This window comes from Choloepus didactylus, chromosome 4 (genome assembly GCF_015220235.1).
Source record: "Choloepus didactylus isolate mChoDid1 chromosome 4, mChoDid1.pri, whole genome shotgun sequence".
Taxonomy (NCBI): Eukaryota; Metazoa; Chordata; class Mammalia; order Pilosa; family Megalonychidae; genus Choloepus; species Choloepus didactylus.
In genome coordinates, this window is record NC_051310.1 from 51,231,715 (window position 1) to 51,254,028 (window position 22,314).

A 22,314-nucleotide genomic window follows, 5' to 3' on the forward strand; every position below is an offset into this window, starting at 1 on the left:
CAGCAATATGGTCACATGATCATGTGTTTTTAGAAAATTTGTAAAGTAAGATATTTTAACTACAATAGTCCACTGTTACTCTCCACTCCTGCTTTCCTTCTGTCACATTTCATCTCATACTGCATGGCAAGAGAGTAAGCATAGACATTTTTGGGATTCAGTAGCTAAAGAGAATTTGAATTTTGTTACATTTGGTTTGGGTTTAATGATAGGTATTTTTAGGGTTTGCTGCCACTTCTGTGTATAGTTAAGCTATTACTAGCTTCTTCGGTTCAGGAATATCTTGCAGGAATATTCCTACTGCTCACTGTGTTGAATTGTGGCTCACAACATGACCGTGTAGGGCCACTGATGACAAACTGGTTAGTGAGTGTTGTTAATGCAAAGATTATTTAACTGGGTCACTGTTCAAGGAATGTGGAGTGTCCTGAAATCTTACTGCTCATGTATGAAAGAGACTTCAGAGAGGTTTTCCCAAACTTGAGGGCAATTCTAAAAGTAATATATGGCATTACCAATATTGAGCTACAAAGCTGAAAGAAACTTCTTACAACTATCAAGAATAAAAGAACCTTTAAATCAACTCATGCTAGAGGAAAGACTGAATTATCTTTCAATTATAGTCTACACTTAAAATTGTTGTCATATAAAGAAGCAAAATGCATACCGTGAAATTAATTAAAATGTAGGAGGAAAAACTACTCTAGAAGTGTGTAGGGCAGTGAAATTAATTCAAAATGATTTTGTTATTTGTCTGGCTTTTGTGATGTTTGTGGTATTTACAGTTTTTAACCATTTGTAACTGTTACAATTTCTTTTCTCATATGCAATTTTGTACTCATAGTTTTGGATGCTTTATCTTAAACAGTATCCACAGCCCCTCCAAATTATACAAGCTTCAAGCTCTACAAAACCTGGGTTCCTCCCTGATGCTGTAACTTTGAGCAAGTAATGTGGGCCCCAGTTTCCTTATCTGAAGGGTGGGAATCACTGTCTGCCTGACTTACCTCACAGGGTCCTCCTGAGGAAAAGAGATGGTGCAGATGAAAGGACTTCATTATTAGCTATATTAAAACAAACAAACAAACATACAAATGTAAGTGAAGTGGGATTACTGCTTCCTTCTCAAAGAAAGGGACCTTGAATTTTCTTCCACAGGTTACGTAACCTTTCCAGTGATCATACTTTATATTTGAGGTAATCCTGACTTGTTTGATGGGTTGGGATCCCTTTGGAGAGCTTCACATAGATGACAAGCAGCCAGGGCAGAGTAAAAAAGCCTGGGAAAGAATGATGGTGCATTAGTACAAGAACATCTATTACTGCTCTTCGAAACCCAACTCATTTGGCCCCTCCTTCTAGGGGTGGTGAATGGAAGCTGTTTCAACAATATTCCAAATGTGTAGATGACACCTATTAAAAACATTTTAAAGGGGAATTGTACAGTTTATTTCTTTACACTAGCATATAACAAGGAAAAAGGAAAAAAACAGGAAAAAGGAAGTTCAATTCATTGAATACCTATCATATGTGAGGGTCTGTATAGGTGTTTATAAACATTTTCTCAGTAACACTCACAATATCCCTGGGTATTATTAATCCCATTTTAAAGATGTAAAAACTAAGGCTTAGGGAATTAAGTGACCTGCCCAATTTCACAGTGATTGGTATTTCAAGCCAGGTCTGTTTGATCCCACTTTCTCAGGTGCCATGTAGCTCATATTGATACATGCTGTTCACAATATAGTTTTCTTTCTCCTGTTTGTCAGTCTTAAATTGATGAATCCAGTTCATACAATCACAGCTATCTGCAAAAATAATTATGTAGGTAAGATGTCTAGGAGGTACCTATAGGTCTTCAGTTCAAATGCATACTTTATCATGAATTTATAGAAAGTCAGGAGTATATTCAACGCAACAAAAATAAGCTTTAAATGGTGCTTGATTTAAATGGACAAATGTTTAATAGGAATCTTAAATATCTGAAAGTGTTTGAAATGCATAATGAAGTTACCTCACAGGGCCCTCCAACCAGACTGTTCATGTACCAAATTAATATGTACCATCTGAACTCAGGTGTTTGAGTCTATGCTAGAAAATTCGAAACTAATTTCTTCAGTTAGAAACAAAACAAAACAAAACAAAACAATAAATCAGCATTCTCAGGATGCAGGTTGACAGTGCCAGGCTAAAATGGCTTTCCAGTAGGCAGCCTTACATATATGTTATCGAAATTCAAAATTACTTACAGTTCACTTGTTCCTGTCCATTAAATTTTAAAATTGAGATGAGTTTGGTGGCAAGTAGATTTTCATGGGGCTTTTGTGTTTTAAGATTTAATTAACGCTCTGTATTGTGTGTGTGTGTGTGTGTGTGTGTGTGTGTGTGTGTTTTCTAGGTTAGCCTAGGTGTGGGGTTGGGGTGCCAATCTAGGATCTTAAAATTGGACACCTAGTCTGAGTTTGTGATTTTTCTTTATTTCTGAGAGACAGGGAGAGAGAGACACAGAGAGAGAGAGAGAGAGAGAGAGAGAGAGAGAGGGAGAGAGAAGGAAAGGTTTACTTTTTTTTGGTAGGAGAAAGCTCTATCATTCATAACATATGCAAATATAAGGAATTCTATTTTACTGGGTTTGGAGAATTGTAATAGCTAGAATTTTTGAAATGGGAGGGAATGACTTTCACCTTACTGTCTGAGAAGAAGCATTGTGCAAGAAGATAATTTTCATGTTATTAACTGAAAGCCATAGGATTCTGAAAAGACATATGCAAGAGATAGCACTGCTGTGAATCATCCCAGAGAACCTGACAAGTAGGTAGAAGCTGGTTACTGAGCTGGGAGGATTTACGTGAACTTTGGGTCCAGCCTTTATTAGTCATCTTCGCTGTGCAAATGAGTTCAGAGCCAGTGGTGGTCCTCCTCTAAGGTGGGTGGAGCTGAGCAGACTTCAAGGAAGATCCATTAATTCATTTATTAATTATTTTAAAAATATTTATTGAGCACCTACTACTAAAGCTAGGCGCTGGGAATACAATGATGAGCAAGATTCGATCCTTACCCTTAAGGAGCTCACACTCTAGTGGGAGAGTCAAATCCGTAAAATAAATACACAAAAGTGTTAAGAGCACGAAAAGAGACATTTAGATAAGGTACAGTGACAGCAATGAAAAGGGAGTGGAAAATTCTCTGTGGGGAGCCTACTGGTTCAAGAGAGACTCCATCGAGGTGGACGGCTTGGACGGATTCACAGGTTAAGAGTCGAGGTAGGGGGTCACGTTCCGGGGAGAGGTACCGCCGAGCAAGCGGAAACAGCGTGGGCAGAGGCACGGAGGCGTGAAACTGCTTGTTCTGCTCTGGGATCGCCCTCAAAGCTCTTTGTCTCCAGACAAGGAGGTGAAAGGGCGGAGAAAACCATTTCGTTCCCTCTCTGTAGGGTAGGTCTAAAGATGTTTGGGAATATAAAGCCTAACAAAGAGAGCTGCAAGGCAGGATCTAGTCTGAGGAGATCCACATGAGCTTGAATGGGAGCTGCAGGGTTTGCCAAAGAAGTGGGCCCAGGCGACTGCGGTAGCCTGCTAGGGCTTAACTGTGCGGTCGCGGACATTCGGCCCTTGGAGCGCACAGCTCCCTCTCCCCGCCGGGACTGCTGACCCCGCGGATCTGCCAGGCCTGCAGAGCCCTCTCAAGGCTGCGGCCGACCTCAGCGCCTAAATCACGCTGCCCAGGTCCCGAAGCTCCCTGCTCTGTCCACCCTGCACCGGCTACCAGCTCGGTCGATGCCGAGAGGATGAAGATAATTGCAGCTTCCGCGCAGGGTCGAATTACACTGCTCCCTCGGCCAGCCGCCTTCCCCCAACCCCCAGACCTGAAACACTCAGGACGGACATGCGCAGGACCACGGCCGTGGTGCGCACGGACCTACACTCGCAGGCCTGTCCAGCGCCAGCAGCACCCGCGCAGGCCCACACCCGCGCAGCGGCTCCGCGACGCGCGCCACGTGCTCCTGCTCGAAGCCCTTGCCCGGCCACCTTGTCAGAAGCCCGTGGGCGACCACGCACGCTTTAGCTGCCGGAGCGTTCATTTGGGTTTAGACCCTCACCTTGGTTGTATAATGTTCCCCGGGTTCTAACTGGTGTCCTTCGTCAATCTACTTGAATCCTACAGCCTAACAGTGGGAGTGGCCTCGAGGCCTACACATCTGAGAGCTCCCGGGGCGCTGGACCGAGAAGGTGGGTGTGTGGAGTTAAGTACCCCACGGAGTCGCGAACCCGACGCGGGAGGAAGGACCCACCTTCCCGGGAACTGTGGACCCGGTCCCGGCTTCTTCTGGGGAACAAGGTTCCGGTCCGCCCTCCTCGCGCAGGGCCAACCAGAGGGGTCCCACGGCGCCCGCCGCTCTTGCGGTGGTTTTCCAGCAGGCTCCTAGGGGTCCCCTGGCCTGCCCGCTGCTGCTTTCCTGCCCGCCCCTCGCGCTGTGTCCTGCGGGCGGTAGCGCGGCGGAGGGACGCGCCTCGGCGCCCTAGCCGGACGCGGACAATGACTCCTTCTCCCCTCGCCGCCTCCGCCTTCCTGTCACCGCCTCCTCCCAGCCCCCGGGCAAAACCTATTAGCCTTTCAAGCCGACAAAAACTCGCGGCCCCGCGCATTGTCCCGCCGAGCGCCGGGCCGCCGTCATTAGCCCTGATTACGCTGAGCCGCCTGACAGCCCGGCGGCGGGTTCCCCAGACCCCCCATTCACCGCGGCTCCCGGGTCCCGCCTCACAATAGGAGCGGAAATCGTCCGCGCTCCAGCGTTGGGGCTGAATAGAGCGCAAAGCTGCCTCTCTTTTCCTCCCGCCCCATTCACATTCTCTTTGGATACAATATTTTTTCCTTTTTGTTAAAATTAGGGAGAGAGAACGAGGTCAAGGAAGACTTTGCTTGAGCTCTTTTCCTGTCATTTGTTTAATGTAAACAAAGAGCAAGTCTTTCCCCCAACCCCAGTCTCTCATCCCCTCCCTCCCAGAGTTTTGTAAACAAACTGGTGAAGGGAAAGGGGAGAGGGCGGGTGGGAGCCGAGTGGGAGCTCCGTAAAGTGGAGGCGAGAGGAACTGCGGCATTTGGGGAGCAGGAGCCAGCGCCGTTTTGGTGGAACTGGCAGGTGGTTGAAATATTTATACGCCTTAAAAGAGCCTTAGCTGGGACTGGGAGTAAAATTCTCACATAGGTCAGGACAGCTGAAATGTAAAAATGCAGCTTTTCACTACCCTATTGGAATAACTGCTTTTTGGGAATTGGGATTGCAGGAAAAAGAAAGGAAGCTTATCATATGGAAATGTCGCTAATTATAGAAACTGTCGGTCTGGCTACTGCCTGGAATTTTTTTTTTAAGACTCCCTTTCTAGAGCAGGGTAAATTGATATAGAAAAAAAAAATCTTAAAAAGAAAAAGAAAACCTTTTCAATATATGTCTTTGGGGGAAAATTTGGACCATTTTCCAACATGTGGCCATCAAAGAATTCATTATTTGCAAAGGCAGGTGGGCTTAGTTGGGTTTCAGAAAAACATTGAAAACTTAAAAAAAAGGTGCACCCCATAAGATTTTAAAATGAAATTAGATGAATAAATCTCTGGATTATTAAAAAAAAGAATAGCTACTTTTAAAAATGTAATCGTTAAACAGCATGTTATTAAGCAAATGGTAGATGTAGTCTTTCACCAAAGCAGGAAGAAAAATCTTCCATCATTGTTTAGCCTTTCTCCAAGCAATTAAATATCATTTAAAAATTATTTTGTAAAGAGAAAACTTAGTTCCTTGCAGTGTTATCCTGTTTTCTGGAGAATGCGGAATGGACATTTCCTTCTGCTTAGATATCATTTGAAGTGGTGAGTGAGGATGGATTTTCAGAATCTCAAATTCCTTTACATGTTTCCACTAATTAGTCCTTTCCCTTCCCTCTTGAACCTGGAAGCATCAGCTTAAGAGATAAAAATTTTCAATTAACTTGTCCAAATGTTGGTTCTGGAGAGCTGCATAGCTAGAATGGTGTGGTATAGGGGACAGGACTAGAAATCTCTGGATTTTTTTCATTTAAGGGCCACATCCCTTGGCAGAGTCAGGAACAGGGTGAGGCCAAATGAGGTCCCAAGAGTGCAAAATTTAAGGAGGCACTCAGGATCATGCAAATGCAGAGTTGGTACCTGGGGGAGAGTGTCTCCTTAAATTTTGTTCCCTAGTTACCTGGTTAGCTTCAGGTAATCTGGCCCTGCCCCTGGGCATCCCAGGAACAACCGGAGGCTCTAGGAAATAAAACTAAACTTTGAAGGAGCTCTACCATCTTAGCCTTTCGTGACACAGAAGTCCATAATTCTTGCTTTGGGGAAGAACGCCAGCCTGATTATAAACACTTTCCATTTCTTCCATCTAAAACTCTTGTGAATAAAAGAGTTTGATTTTCAACAGTTCTCTGGATAAGGGCTGCTGTACACAGTTTTTGAAGTCCATTTGTGAAGTGGACTTTTTACACAATCGTTTATAAAGTCCAAACGAGGCCAAATTTGTTTAAGCAGTTTAAAAACTGAAAAGAACTCTTATTTATACCCTGGCTTCCACTGTGTACCTTGCCATTTGATTGCTTTTTATCTGCCATGACTTTGCTTATTTTTGTTTGATTCTTACTTTGGCACTTCTGCCTAAATAAGTTGGCAGGCTTCTGATTGAAAGAGCATCATCTAAGGAGAGAGAGGCAACTGGGAGTAGGGTGGGGTGGAGGACTAAAGTCCTGCTCAAGTGATTTAAAAAATCAAAGACAAGTAGGAAAAAAAAAAAAAAAAGCTTGAAGGCTTTCCTGATTGCACTTAGTTTCTTAGCATAAAGACAGTATTTTGTGTTTGTGTGTGTGTTTGGTGTTTTGTGTGTGTATGTGTCTTTGTGCTTTCAGAGAAAAAATAAATTCAAAGGTCACTTGTCTGAAATTTTTAATTGAGCCATTGCCAGGGCAGTGAGGCTCTTGACAAGTTTTCTTTGTATTTAATATGGTGATCAGATTCTTTTTAAAAATGCTGGTCACTTTTCTGCAACCTTCTCTTTTACCTCAATAAGTGGCATGAATACATCCTTTCCTCCATCTTGGTATCCCTCTCATTGAAAACCAGACATTTGATTAAAACCTGTTTCTGCAGGAAGAAGATGCTAGTCTAGTTATTTACAACCTCTTCCATCCTCCTTTTCTCTTATCTCGAGAACTGCACAATTCTAAATGCAGTACATGCTCACTCTACTATGATCGTGGGTGCCCACTGCTTTTATATGGGAAGGACCCTGGAAGGAGACGAAAAGCCTCTCTCATTGCTGAGCCCGTGCCAGGGTAGTCTTGGATCTTTATAACTTAGGACTCACTGCTTAAGTCCCTGAGTTTGGCTTCCAAAATTGTTCCTGCAATCCATAGACACTTCATAAAAATGAGCGTCAGGTGGACAAGCCATAGTTACCTGTGCCGGGGACCCACCATGGGGAGTTGCCTTACAGAGGATGCTCCTGTTGACAATTTCTAGGTTTAAATATATCACACACATGCACACATATATATACACACACACATACATACATCATATATGCATAAGCATATATCTTGGCCTGGGAAGTGGGATGTTTTAAAAATATTCCAGGTGGCACCAGAGAAAGCAAAAGATATGGAGAAGACCTTTGTGAGATCATTTGTTCAAGGACCCCGGCTTGCCAGGTGAAGGGAATGACCGGTTTCTGGGAATCTGAAAGCAGCTCCCTTAATTAAGAAATGTTGCTGATTGGGTTGTTTTATTGGTTTGCTTCTCCACACAGAATCTATCCGGCACCAGCCTACACATTTAGAAACAGCAAAGTCTCCCAAGTTACAGAGAAACCTACCATGGCAGTTCCTTAAATAAGTAAATAAACAGTATATATATGTTTCTTTAAAAAAAACTTTAAAGAAAAAGTTATACATATATAACAGCGTCTTTTCGACGTGATTTACCCACGGGAGACTTAGGGCGAGCTTTGGGCGTGCAGTTCGGTATCTTTGCAGCAAAATCCTTGGGAAAAAATAAAGCGAGGAGAACGTAGGGCTGGATCGGGCCGCACCGCAGGCCCTCGTGGGCGCGGCCGGAGGGCGCAGGTGGACCCTGGCAGGCTGCCGGGCGGAAACTGCGGCTGGGTTCCTTGGATCCCTGGCCACCTGGCTTCGGTTGGCGCAGCATTTGTTTGGTCTCTCATTCTCCCTCCGTCCTTCATTTTGTTTTCTCGTTTTTACACCAGGTTCTGTTTCTGAGCATGCCGGGTGGGCAGCTCAGATGTCGCACTCACTGTCGCTGGATGTGATGGAGATGGCTGAAGTGGCTGCCTTGCTGGACAGGCTGGCAGCTGGGCTCGCGGCAGCGCCTAGCACCTCGGGCGTGCCCTCCTCCTCGGCCCGTAACACCCGCCCGGACCCCTGCGACAGGACCTGCTGCTGGAGCCTGCAGGAAAGGAATGGGACATGGGTCACAGTGCGCAACATAGCCACCTGGCTCTCCCGGGTCCGTACCCCTCCAGTCCGGTGGGCATCGGTTCTCGCTTAGAACCTGGAATTAAGGCAAGGAAGGCGAGGCGCCTGAGGTCAGGCTGGAGCCGGCAGCAGCCTCGCAGGGGAGCTGGGCATTTACCCGACCCTCCTTCGCGCCTTTTCTCAGCTCTCCGCCTCCCCAGTATATAGGATGTTGGAACCGCAAAGTCTTTCTTGGTTGTTGTCCACCTTTGGGAGATTTACAGTACTGCTAGGAAACAGCCGAGTCATGGATGAAAAGGACAGATCAGGCTCTGGGACAGGGGATCCCCTTCCCAGCGCAATTCTGCCTGGAGTGCAGGCTTGAGTCAGTGCCCTGGGTCCGGGTCGACCCGAACTAAAGGCAAACAGGGTTGCTCGAGGACCTCACGGAGCATTTGGGCCTGAAGGATGAGGGTGGGCTCTTGGCCGAAACCTTTGGTTAATCAAGATCTATATGCTGGCGATTGAAAAGTCTCAGCCGACAAATTTGCTGTTTTCAAACAGGGCTGGCCGCCCGTGGGAAGAGAACTCGACTTTCAACTTCTTAGAAACAGGAATTCATTGAAAACTGTTTCAAACCATTAGAAAGGTATGTAACTGGGCTTTGAAAACGACAATTAATAGTAAATCGCCACATTGTTAATAAGCCAGGCTTTCTTTATAATAGGAGCCTGGGCCGAGGCTAAGAATAAGCTTTAGGCCTTGGGGTCCCCAATTGTTTCTGGGATTTTAATTTTTATGCCCCCCACCCCACCCCCCCGCCGCCGTGCAACCTTGGTTTGGTGACTAGGACTGACTGCTGGAGCGACCGGGATGCGCCACCGAAAAGGAGCGAGAGGGGTTGGGGGATCAAGGGCCCAGAAGAAAGCTCTAACCGAGAGGCCCAGAATATGGTGGATAACTACCAAAGACAGGCGGCTCTCAATTCCTGCTGAATCCGAGGCGCCTGGCACCAGTTGGTGTGCGCGAGGCGCAAAGGCCTCTAGGTACCGACCTGTTCTTGGCTGCCGCCGCCCTATCCCTTTGTCGGCGGTTTTTGAACCAGTTGCCCACCTGCGTGGGTGTCAGTCCGGTTGCCTGGGCAAGCTCACGCTTTTTGCTAGGGTTGGGGTACGGGTCCTGCAGGTACCACTCCCGTAGCAGATGCCGCGTGCGCTCCTTGAAGCAGTGTGTCTTCTGCTCGCCGTCCCAAATGGTGCGCGGCAGTGGGAACTTCTTCCTCACACGGTATTTGTCCACCGGTCCCAAGGGTCGTCCGCGCAGCTTCTCAGCTTCCTGGTAGTGTGCTTCCAGCCACAGCGCCTGCAGCTTGGCGTGTGACTCCTTGGTGAACTTATAGTTCTCCAGGATGTGGTACAGCTCGCGGTAGTTGCCACCGTGAAAGGCCACGATGGCTCGCGCGCGCAGCACCGACTCATTTTTGTTGAGGGCCTCGCAGGCTGCGGGGGCTACTGGCAGCGACCAGAGGAAGCGACCCAGGCGCTCCACGTCGCCGCTCTCCTCCAGGGTCTCGCATACCCCGGCCACTTGCTGGGGGCTGAAATTTAAGATGGGCAGCTGGAACATCGAGGCAGCGCCGGTAGCGGCAGCGGCAGCGGCGCCCAGCCCGGAGTGGGAGGACCCGCAGCAGACGTTCGCAGGCCTGGCTGGGTGAGCCAGGCTCTCCTCGATGAGGCAGCTTGGGGGCGGCGGGGACGCACCGCTAGGACGGTGGTTGCGCCTCGGCCCGCAGGGAGCAGCCGGGACTGGAAGAGATGCGGGTTCCCCGGCTCAGGTTGGGCTCGTCTCGGCTTAGCTGGGTCAGCAGGCAGACGAGCGGGAGCCGCTATTGGGGTGGGCGGATTGGCGGCGAGGGCGCCATGGAGACCCCCTGTCAGTCACCGGCTGGCTCTGCCAATCAAGGCTGCAGCTAGTGTGCCCAGGCCATTTCAGCACCTCCCAGCGCTCGACAGCGCCCGCCGCTCAAGGGTGGACTTTTCCTCAGTATTTTAAAGCAGCAGCAGGATGAAAAGACGTGCGAATGGCTGTGAAAGAAAGGGAGGCAAGAGCGGCAGCGTTTCACCCTCCCTCCCCAGGCTTATCCGTCCCTCCTTTTTTTCCCCCAAAGAGGCAGTGATGCTACAGGAATTCACTTTCGGGCGATGCGCTGTCTGGGTCGAGAGGTCTCCAGAGGACAAAGAAGACTGGTCAAAATCGAAATCCTCCGAAAATTCCCATGTTTAGTTATAACGAAACAGCAACCTTGCGGGGAGCTCACGAATGGTAGAGGGAGGGGAAGTGGAGAGACAACTTCCCAGTACCTATGCCTGCATGCCTCCCCTTTCTGCTTTTCCAGCTGTGAAAGTAGCTAGTAGGAAGCGAATCTGGAGCAGAAGGTACGGGACCAGGGCTCTGTAGAAGAGGTCAGTTTGAACTCCACCCCCCTCCCCCTTCCAAAGCCTCCTGAAATCATTTAAAAATATGAGCAAGTACAGGTCACACCTGATAACACCGATGCTATGAAGTCAAACACTTGGGAGCAAAGGCGGCGGGGGGGGGGGCGGGGAACACGGTAAGAGAAGTCTCACCCAAATAAAGTTTAGTTTAATAATAATTTAAAAGTTTCGTTTAGTTTAATAAAGTCACTGCTTCCCCCCTCCCCACCTCCACCCCCCAACCCCGTTTAATAGACTTGAACAAGTGTGCAGCATAGCCACATCTAGAGTGAGAAGTCATTGGTCGGTCAGGACAGCAACTTAAAAGCTTATTTCAAAGATCTTGTTTTTTTAATATCGATTTGCTTCTCTCTTTGCAGGCTGATTTTGTCCCTAATTTGTGTTGGAAGATATATTTCTTGAGTTGGGAGTAGTAGAAACTCTAACCTTGGCCTTTTATCCCCAAAGCAATTAAATGAAAGTAAAATAGAGAAGGGGGCTTCCCAGTAATGCCGGGCGCCTAGAGAGCTTTTCCCAAGCCCGGCTGGCCAGCTACCCTCCTGCCGAGGGGAAGCGCCTTCTTGGCGGCACTGCCCTCGGGCCAGGAGATTGAATTGACAACTTTATTGATTCCCAGTTGACGTCTGTATACACCCTTTACAGAAGCCTTGGTCAAAGAAACCACAGATTCATCTGGGCTTTTGATAGGGGTTTGTTTAGTTTAAAGAAAACTGGGAGGGGGGCTCCAGCCAAAACGCTAGGAAACCCGTCTCTAGGAGGTCCATCCCTGGAAAGGAGTCAGATGGGAATTTCACCGCCGAACTGTACCTGGCCCGGCTGTCTTTTCTTTCGTTTCAAGTACAATTTGTATGCAGCTTATACGGATCTGGTAAATCAGAAGGCAGATAGATAGCACAGATGGTTGGAGGTGTCGGGTCAGATCATGCTACGCCTGAGTGCAGGGCAAAGCTCTTTCTGACGGAAAACGCTGATATTATTTTTACAGATCTTCACAATTCTCTCGGGGAAAAAAAAATAGTAGAGGAGAAAAAGAAAAGCCCTGCAACCATTTATATTATTTCTGTGAGGTTGCCAGCCGTCTCAATGGAGAGGTTTTCTTTTCTAAAAGCTCATTTTCTTTTAAAATGCCACAAGGCAGGGGCAAAGTCAAGAGGTGATGAGAATAATGACAAAGCACAAACCTTCCCTAGCTTGGGGCGACTCCCGAATAAGCCTGAAGGACAACTTTTAACGTGAAATATCTTTTACAAGGTCCCAGAACGCGCAGGCCGTAGGAGAACCCGCTATGCAAAAAACCCGGAGGGCTGAGGAAGCCCCGTGCAAGCGAAGCCGGACCCTGGTGATACTGCCTTCGGGGTACCTCGGCCCACGCAAGTAGAGCGCGGTTGCTTCATTTTGCAGAGGTTTCTCATTTCTCCTTAGCGGGTTGTTGCTGCTGTCCGTTCTCGCTCACAGAATCACTTTGAGCTCGCCCTCCGCGCGTGAAGAGGCCGCGAGTCTACTGAGACCTTGAGGCCCGCGAGCGCAGAGCGGGCCACGCCCGCGCCTGGACTCTGGAGGTGGCCAGAGTTATCCGTGTCCCAGGGGGACCGCAGCTCTCCCGCGCCCTTTTGCTGTACTGTTTGAAAGCGGGAGATCGGAGAGAACTGGCTTTTTACCCTTACCCTTTTTGAGCAAGTCGTGTTAATTTTCCTGATCTAGGCACCCTATCCAAGAAACGGGAATATTTATCCTATAGCCCATTTCTTGGACAAGGGTTCTGTAAATATTAGACGTTGGCTTCCGCATGTCTGGGGCTCCTGATCCTCCAGGGACTCGGAATGGAATGGATAGCCTGGCTTGGCGGCACCGCAGCCGCGGAGAAACCCGCGCAGGTTGCGGCCGGACAGAGGCCAAGTCCCGCCGGATGCTTTCTCTGGGCTCGGGGCGGACCCGGCCTGAGAAGTGTCTGGAGGCTGGAGTCTGCTGTCAGGAGATCCTAATTCCGGCTTTGGAAGGGACTTGATTTAATTTTACAATCTAAAAGAAATAAACTTCCCCCGAGCACTTTGAAATCACGTTATTTGTTCATCAGAACACACAGGAGGAAATATGTGAGCTCCCATCCCTGGGAGAGGGAGAAGCCCCCCGGGGTTCCTTAGAAATAACCCCATTGTGGAGAAGGGTGACTCCCACCCCATCCTTTAAGCGCACTTCTCCTGGGTTTCCCAGGCGAACTTTTACAAAGGATAGATTTGACATTTTAGGGTCCTTGCACCAGTCCCACGGGCGACTCGCTTGCCTCCGCCTCCACTTCTCCAAAAAAACGTTTCTTTTGCGTTTTGCTGGGAAACCTAGAAAGCTCAGCGGCAGCCCTTAGCCTTTGGCTTTGCAACTTTGTGAGGGATTGGTTTGCAGCTAGTAGATTTAGGATGTGAGGTCTTGGACAAACGCTCGCTTCTTCTCTGGATTCCATAGACATAATTGCTTTCTGCAATTAAGAGTTTTACTTTATGGGAAAAGAAAAAAAAAAAGCACGTTGAAGACGATGTCCGTGGGAGATTCTGTGCCTAACTCTTCGGTGCTGGACTAGGCAGTACCTCCAGGGAACTGTGCGGTTCACACTAAGAAGCTGTGATTTTAGCATATATCGGGGTCTCGACCTCGTTCTGCCCCTTCTGATTTTCCTCTCTAGAGTAGACTGACACTTGGGGCTCTGCTTACACCCTGCTGAATTGCTGCTTACGATTTGCCAGAGGAACACAGTGCTTAGGAGTGCTTAGGAGTGCTTAGAGGTCAATACATTCTTACCTTTGGGTTTCAATTGCTTTGGCATTTGTCGTAAGTCAAATGCCTGTTTAAAAAAGACAGACAGAGAGAGAGAGAAAGAGGGGAAGAGAGAGAGAGAGAGAGAGAGAGAGAGAGAGAGAGAGAGAGAGAGAGAGAGAGAGATTTTGTTTTCTTTCCCACACAATTTCACATAGCCAGGGATTTTGAGCATGTAATAGTTGAATCTGAATTCCTTGATTAAGACATTTTTGCTGCATCTGAGTCACTGACTGGAGGGCAGTGAGGCTCCAGCCTTTTGTGTTTGTCCATTTGGACTTTTGGAAGAGAGATCTTAGTTTCTTTTTTGTGTCTCAAAGCCTTGTGTAGTAGTAAGAGAGCTGGACTTTATTTTTATAGCTCTAATTTCTTTTTTAGTAATGTAAAAAATTCTGGAAGGTTTTAAAAGGCATTTTACAATCTTTGAAAGTACCATCTTAAATTTTCAACCTTTCTAACAATTATTAATGAATTTAGTATTCTGATTTTCAGGTGATAGCATATGCATAAATATAGATGTATGTTTGTTTATGTATTTGGAAGTCCAGATCTTCAGATAATGGAATGAATTAAAAATCCTGTTTTTAAAAGTACTAACTATCCTAATAAGCTTCCAAGGTAGATTGCTCTATTTCACACATTCCTCCCCTGCCAGTAGCACCTTGTTACAAAGAACAAAGAAGCCTCTTTATCATGGACTCCTGAGAGCAAACACCATTTGAGAAATGTTTTGCAGATTTCCTGGCACTGTAAAATTAACTGGTAAAAAGTATTACAATTAAAATATTGACCTAAATTTAAGAGATTTTAAAAATTTTGTTATTAGCAAAATTATTCACCTATTTTCAATGACGTTTTAAAATTTGCAATGACATTTTAAAATTGTTTATGTTAAGTGGAAGAAAATTTTTTTATAAGCTTAAATTAGGGGAAATGTACCATTTAAAAGTGATGATTAGTTAGCAGTAATGTTTTTAAAAAATGTTAGGCTGATTATGCAACTCTGTTTTGACCTCTAGTTTGTGGTTTTCCCAAGGCATTTGATAAGAATTTGTACTTAAGCCAAAAAGTGTATTGCAAGTTATACTCCAGCAAAACTATGGTCTTAAATTCACTTTTCTATCTCTCTTCTGTTTCTTCAGGGGAAGCCTAAATATGCCTAGGGCTAAGTACACCACAGCATTGCTTGCTCAGAGCTAAGTATCAATAAGTTCTTGTCTGAAGTATTACTAATAAAAACTGTAACCACATACACCTTAAAAACACTTTGTCATCGGTAATAAAACATTAATTGAATGACTGAAAAAATGATTAATTCATAGTTCTGTACTGGAACATTATAATTATTTTTTCTACTAGCAGGTTACTTTTGACATTTTCAAATCCAAGATCAAAGTATTCTTCTAAAATACACATAGAAACTTTAAAATTCAATAAAGTGAAAGAAAGCCAGTTTGTTTAATGTCCTCTGGGATTAACCAAACATTATTCACATTAAATTGTATGTGTCATATATACTTATTAATTATATGAATTATATGTGTAATAGATCATACTCCCTTACAAATACTGTAAAATCAAATAGAGGCATGAGCCTCCAATAAATCCCTTAAATTCTCTTAGTTGATCCATATGGTTAGCAGAAAATGCTTTTAAAAATTGCAGTATATAAAAATAATACACTTAAGTGGCATCTTATCCCTCAAGGCAGTGATTCTCAATTTGGGGCAATTTCCCACCAACCCCCAGGAGACATTTGGCAATTCTGGAAAAATTTTTGGTTGTCACAACTGGCATCTAGTGATTGGAGGCCAGAGATGCTACTAAACATCTTACAATGAACAGGACACCCCGCCCCCCACTCCAACAAAATGTCAATAGTGCTGCTGTTGAGAAACCTTGCTTAAAAGGGTCTCAAAATAATCAGCAAGGCACAACATAACAAAACTTGCTATAATTCAGTTTATTCTGGAGTTGCACTTTCAAAGGAATCAGCACACTTTCAATTTTACCTTAGGTGTAGGCAACACTAATAAAATCTGTTCCCAAGAACCCACTGTAATTTTGTTTTTTCTTAAAATAAATAAAACTTATGGGAACTGTATACTTATAAGTCTATAAGCATCTGTGGGGAAAGTTTTTTTTTTCTATTATGGTGGAATCTAGGTTCTTTGATTACTTGGTAGAACAGACAAGAATGGTTAAAAGTTACTGCTTAGTCCCCCTCCATTACTACAAATGAGTAAAACATGAAGATCAAAGTGGTTAAATGATTACTCATATTACATAACTGTTTAGTGACAGTGATAGGCTTAAAGCACAAATTAAATCTCTACTCATTATATACTTTGCTTTTCCTACCCAAGGAAGATGATTTCAATTAAACCTGAGTCTGAGGGCATAGCATCTGAATCACACACAAATAGTTATTGGTGACTGCTGTAAGGTCCCACTCTATTTCATACAGTTGTGATTTTCAGAGTTAGGATCACAGGGAGATTTATACTATTCTGGGTCTTTTCAGCTAGTGCACTGCTGCATGCCCCTGAAAAGTCCCTGAATCTCAAATGTGGCTGTGGGACTTGCATTGTCTTCTTTGGGGATTAGAAACTGTTGTACTCTGGGGTTACTGAAGACCCTTCCCTGAGTCAGTGTTCTGTATACCAGCGGGAAAATGGAACTGAATCCAGACTCTGGGGGAGAAGAGATTGGATTTGAGGTGTTGTCTCAGTAAGGCTTGGATTAAGTAAATAAAGCTCTGAACTCTTTTGTCAGATCTTTCAAAAGAATAACAGTGATGCTCACTAGCATTTCTATAATTAACAGCTGTCAACATTTCTATTACTGACCACAGAAGTCTATTACAGACTACAGAATTGTGATAAATGTTTCTTTAGGTCTGAAATGTTAGCCTTCATCTTCTTTTCAGCCTAAGGGCAATTTTTGAAACCAATTTTGTTTCAATCATTTTGGATCAGTTGTGTGGTAATTTTGGAAGTGCAGATGCTCTAGGCCCACCTATTGAAATAAAGATTTTTAAATGGAAACACAGGGAGGAGGCTGTTTAAGCCCCAGTAGGGACCAGCTGCAGAGCTCTGGCAGGGAATTATATAGGCAGACAGTGGGAGTAGATTTAGAAAAAAATTAAGGGAAAGAGAAATGTTTGTATGTTTGTTTTAACAGCAGATTTTTTTTTTCTCAGATCCTTCAAACTATGGAATTTTAATCTTTCCTCTTTTCTTTTTTTAGAATTTGGTCTAGGATTACTTTCTCTATTATTCCAAGTTTGGGTGAAATTAATGTAAAAGAATTTATCATTACAGCTATTAAAATTTGGGGCTGAACATATTTTTTGAATTTTATATTTAATTTTTGCCCTTCATTTAGTTAAATATTTTCTACCCCTCATCTCTTTTTTGCTTTTTTACCTTTTAGTCTCCTATTTATCAGTCCTTATTGTAGTTGCTGAAAATTATCTTATTTCCTAATGATTATATTTCTCTGTATTGTAATAATTTGTATTTACATTGTCTTCTCTTTTCTGTTTGTTCTGACTCTGTGACTCCTTCCTTCTGGTTTCCATTCTCCCTTGCCAGTTACCTACTCCTTAGACTAACCCTTGTTAAAATTATGAGGTAGACAAAGACTGTGCTCATTCCTGAGAGTAGATGAGGGATGGGGAGTTGTTCTTAGAGAAGAGTGGCATAGTGTCTCTAAGAATGATATTTTGGAGCAGCAGTGCTTCTCAAATTAAACTTCCTGGAGACAGACAAAGTAGTACAAACAGCAAGAACTTTAGAGCTGCATAATTTAGGTTTAAATCATTCACTAACCACAGGAATTTGGGCCCCAGTTTCCATATCTGTTAAATTGTATAATACTTATTTTATAGGTTAATTGTAGGGATTAAATGAGATTACATGTGACTGTTCCTTGCACAGTGTCTGGTAAATATTAGTTTCCTTCTTGTGGGCAACCATCCACTTAATCTATAAATTAGGCCCTCTGTATCACTGTATTACTTTTCATCTTGTCCTTGGTCTCATAATTCTTTTGTGTTCTGCTTGGGTCTCTTGAAACTTTCAAGCGCTAGGATCTTTGGAAGTAGGTCTTCCTATTCTGTGGGCCCTGCTGTTACAATAAATCAACACAAAGAAGTCAATAGATAGCCTACATGAAATTCCCCACATACCTTCTGTATTAGTTTCCTGTGGCTGCCATAAAAAATTGCCACAAGCTGGGTGATTTAAAACAACAGAAATGTACCGTCTCGCTGTCTGGCAATCAGAAATCTGAATCAATGTGTAAGCAGGACTGTGCTCCCTCCAGGGGCTCTAGGAGAGAATCTGTTTTGTGCCACTTCCAGCTTCTACTGATTGCCAGCGTTCCTTGACTTTAGGCCACATCTCTCCAATCTCTGCCCCCTCTTCATATCACCATCTCCTCTGTGTGTATGTCTCAGAACTCCCTCTGCCTCTATCTTATAAGGATCCATGTGATTGCATTTAGAGCCCACTGGGATAATCCAGGATAAGCTCCTTCTCTCAAGATCCTTAACTTAATCACATCTTTTGCCACATAAAGTAATATTCACTCTTTCCCCATTTAAGGTAATATGCATAGGTTCCAAGGATTAGGAAGTGAATACATTTTGGTTTGCCTTTTTTTTTTTTTTTTTTAGCATACCACACCAACTCATATGACAAATGTACTAGTCTCAAATGTTTCTTGGAGAGATTAGAAATATTATGTGGTCAATCTAGAAGAAGGAAAATAATTCTTTTCGTTTTATTTTTTAAAAATTTATTGACTTTTCACCTAAGCATTCTTCAGTACCAAGATTAACAAGGGCCCAAACAAGGAAGAATTTTCACTAATTTTTCATTTTATCGGAAATATTTGGCTTTGCTTTTAAAGCTTCCCTTGGGATGGTTACTGAAATGAACAACTAAAGCGGTAGATATCTCTCACAGTATAAGATACGTGAGAGACGATTATATCCCTCTCTGCATGAATTTATTCTAGTATAGAGTAAAAAAATAAGTTGGTATTATTTGAAGTACAAGTCACACATTTAAGGAAAAATTTGCTGTTCATAATTTTCTTTAATCCAGTAAGTTGAAATAGAACTCTTCCTACTTCTTGGTGGTAGTATGTAAAAAATAAATCTTGGTTCTTAAAAGATAGTCTTGTGACAATAAAGATTTTGCATAAGTAATTTAGTTCCTCAATACAATTTACTTAATTTAATATATAGCAATGAGCTGTTTGGGTTTAACATAAATACATATCAGCTAAGATTGTATTTTCTTTCACCTAGACTTCTTTTACATTCTTATCAAAGGGGAAGGAGATGTCATTTCAGTAATAACTCTTCTATTTAGATCCCATTCATGTGGAGAACAATTGAATGTTGAAAAATGCATGTACCAAAACTTGTTTGCTTGATTCGAAAAGAGAGCCCTGTAAGCCCAATTCAGATAACGACCCCCCCACCATTATTTACATAGTTGTTTTCTCATTTTCTACTGTCTTAATTTTGTTGGTTGAAGTTGCAATATTCAGTTTTTTTCTGTATTAATTTGGAAGTTCTGTGGTATTTTCTATTCAATTAATGGGTATCTTTTCTTTCCCTGTTCTCTTTTTTTTTTTTTTTTTAATGTTACAATATTTTATTATATGTCTCTAAAAGATAAGGATTAAAACAGTAATCACAATGTTATTTTACACCAAAAAATTAACACCAATCCCTTAATGTTGTCAGATATCCAGTCATTGTTCAAATTTCCCCAATTACAGTTTTTGTTTTGTTTTTACAGTATATTTGAATCAGATCCAAAATAAGTCTCATACACTGCATTGAGTTGATGTTTTTCAATGCTCGTGCTCTCTCTCTTTCTCTTTTTAAAAACCCTCTTTTAATCTATAGATTCTGCTCCATCTTTTTGTCGTTGTGGCTCCCATGCAGTTTGTTGAAGAAACCGAGTCTTTTGCTCTATGGAATTACTCATAATCTGATTGTGGCAGTTTTGTCCCTGTGGTTTCATATAATATGTTCTTTGCCCCCTGTATTTCATATACATGCTTGGTTTTATTTTTGTTTGTTTGTTTGTTTAATGGCAAGAATACTTCATAGGGAGTACTGTTTATTTCCTATTCACTTTTTTTTTTAATCATCATTTTATTGAGATATATTCACATACCACGCAGTCATACAAAACAAATTGTACTTTCGATTGTTTACAGTACCATTACATAGTTGTACATTCATCACCTAAATCAATCCCTGACACCTTCATTAGCACACACACAAAAATAACAAGAATAATAATTAGAGTGAAAAAGAGCAATTGAAGCAAAAAAGAACACTGGGTACCTTTATCTGTTTGTTTGCTTCCCCTACTTTTCTACACATCCATCCATAAACTAGACAAAGTGGAGTTTGGTCCTTATGGCATTCCCAATCCCACTGTCACCCCTCATAAGCTACATTTTTATACAACTGTCTTCGAGATTCATGGGTTCTGGGTTGTAGTTTAATAGTTTCAGGTATCCACCACCAGCTACCCCAATTCTTTAGAACCTAAAAAAGGTTGTCTAAAGTGTGCGTAAGAGTGCCCACCAGAGTGATCTCTCGGCTCGTTTTGGAATCTCTCTGCCACTGAAGCTTATTTCATTTCCTTTCACATCCCCCTTTTGGTCAAGAAGATGTTCTCCATCCCACGATGCCGGGTCTACATTCCTCCCCGGGAGTCATATTCCACGTTGCCAGGGAGATTCACTTCCCTGGGTGTCTGATCCCACGTAGGGGGGAGGGCAGTGATTTCACCTTTCAAGTTGGCTTAGCCAGAGAGACAGGGCCACATCTGAGCAACAAAGAGGCATTCAGGAGGAGACTCTTAGGCACAAATACAGGGAGGCCTAGCCTCTCCTTTGCAGCAACCGTCTTCCCAAGGGTAAAACTTATGGTAGAGGGCTCAACCCATCAAACCACCAGTCCCCTATGTCTGTGGTCATGTTAGCAACCATGGAGGTGGGGTAGGCGAATACCCCTGCATTCTCCACAGGTTCCTCAAGGGGGCACTACATCTTTTTTTTTTTTTTTCCTTGTTTGTCTTTTTTCTTTCTTTCTTTTTTTTTTTTTTAACTTTCCCTTCTTTTTTAAATCAACTGTATGAAAAAAAAAAGTTAAAAAGAAAACAAACATACAATAAAAGAACATTTCAAAGAGACCATAACAAGGGAGTAAGAAAAAGACAACTAACCTAAGATAACTGCTTAACTTCCAACATGTTCCTACTTTACCCCAAGAAAGTTACATAATATAGCAACATTTCAGTGAACTTGTTCCTACTACATCCATCAGAAATTAACAGACCATAGTCATTTCTGGGCATCCCCAGAACATTAAATAGCTTATCTGTTCTTCTTGGATTATTGTTCCCCCCTTCCTTAATTGCTCTCTACTGCTAGTTCCCCTACATTCTACATTATAAACCATTTGTTTTACATTTTTCAGAGTTCACATTAGTGGTAGCATATAATATTTCTCTTTTTGTGCCTGGCTTATTTCGCTCAGCATTATGTCTTCAAGGTTCATCCATGTTGTCATATGTTTCACCAGATCGTTCCTTCTTACTGCCGCGTAGTATTCCATCGTGTGTATATACCACATTTTATTTATCCACTCATCTGTTGAAGGACATTTGGGTTGTTTCCATCTCTTGGCAATTGTGAATAATGCTGCTATGAACATTGGCGTGCAGATATCTGTTCGTGTCACTGCTTTCCGATCTTCTGGGTATATACCGAGAAGTGCAATCGCTGGGTCGAATGGTAACTCTATATCTAGTTTTCTAAGGAACTGCCAGACTGACTTCCAGAGTGGCTGAACCATTATACAGTCCCACCAACAGTGAATAAGAGTTCCAATTTCTCCACATCCCCTCCAGCATTTGTAGTTTCCTGTTTGTTTAATGGCAGCCATTCTAACCGGTGTTAGATGGTATCTCATTGTGGTCTTAATTTGCATCTCTCTAATAGCTAGTGAAGCTGAACATTTTTTCATGTGTTTCTTGGCCATTTGTATTTCCTCTTCAGAGAACTGTCTTTTCATATCTTTTGCCCATTTTATAATTGGGCTGTCTGTACTATTGTCATTGAGTTGTAGGATTTCTTTGTATATGCAAGATATCAGTCTTTTGTCAGATACATGGTTTCCAAAGATTTTTTCCCATTGAGTTGGCTGCCTCTTTACCTTTTTGAGAAATTCCTTTGAGGTGCAGAAACTTCTAAGCTTGAGGAGTTCCCATTTATCTATTTTCTCTTTTGTTGCTTGTGCTTTGGGAGTAAAGTCTAGGAAGTGGCCTCCTAATACAAGGTCTTGAAGATGTTTTCCTACATTATCTTCTAGGAGTTTTATGGTACTTTCTTTTATATTGAGATCTTTGGTCCATTTTGAGTTAATTTTTGTGTAGGGGGTGAGGTAGGGGTCCTCTTTCATTCTTTTGGATATGGATATCCAACTCTCC

The 22,314-nt window shown here is 43.3% G+C and overlaps 1 protein-coding gene across 1 annotated transcript; it reads right to left on the bottom strand.

Moving 5' to 3' along the window:
- Positions 1–8,306: 8,306 nt before the first annotated feature.
- On the bottom strand, positions 8,307–10,211 carry SIX6 (SIX homeobox 6). The gene is made up of 2 exons (XM_037835305.1): positions 9,538–10,211; positions 8,307–8,475 (listed from the first exon to the last, which is right to left on the bottom strand). Exons 1-2 carry the CDS (start codon positions 10,107–10,109, stop codon positions 8,307–8,309), a joined length of 741 nt encoding a protein of 246 aa, XP_037691233.1. The 5' UTR covers positions 10,110–10,211.
- Positions 10,212–22,314: the final 12,103 nt, after the last annotated feature.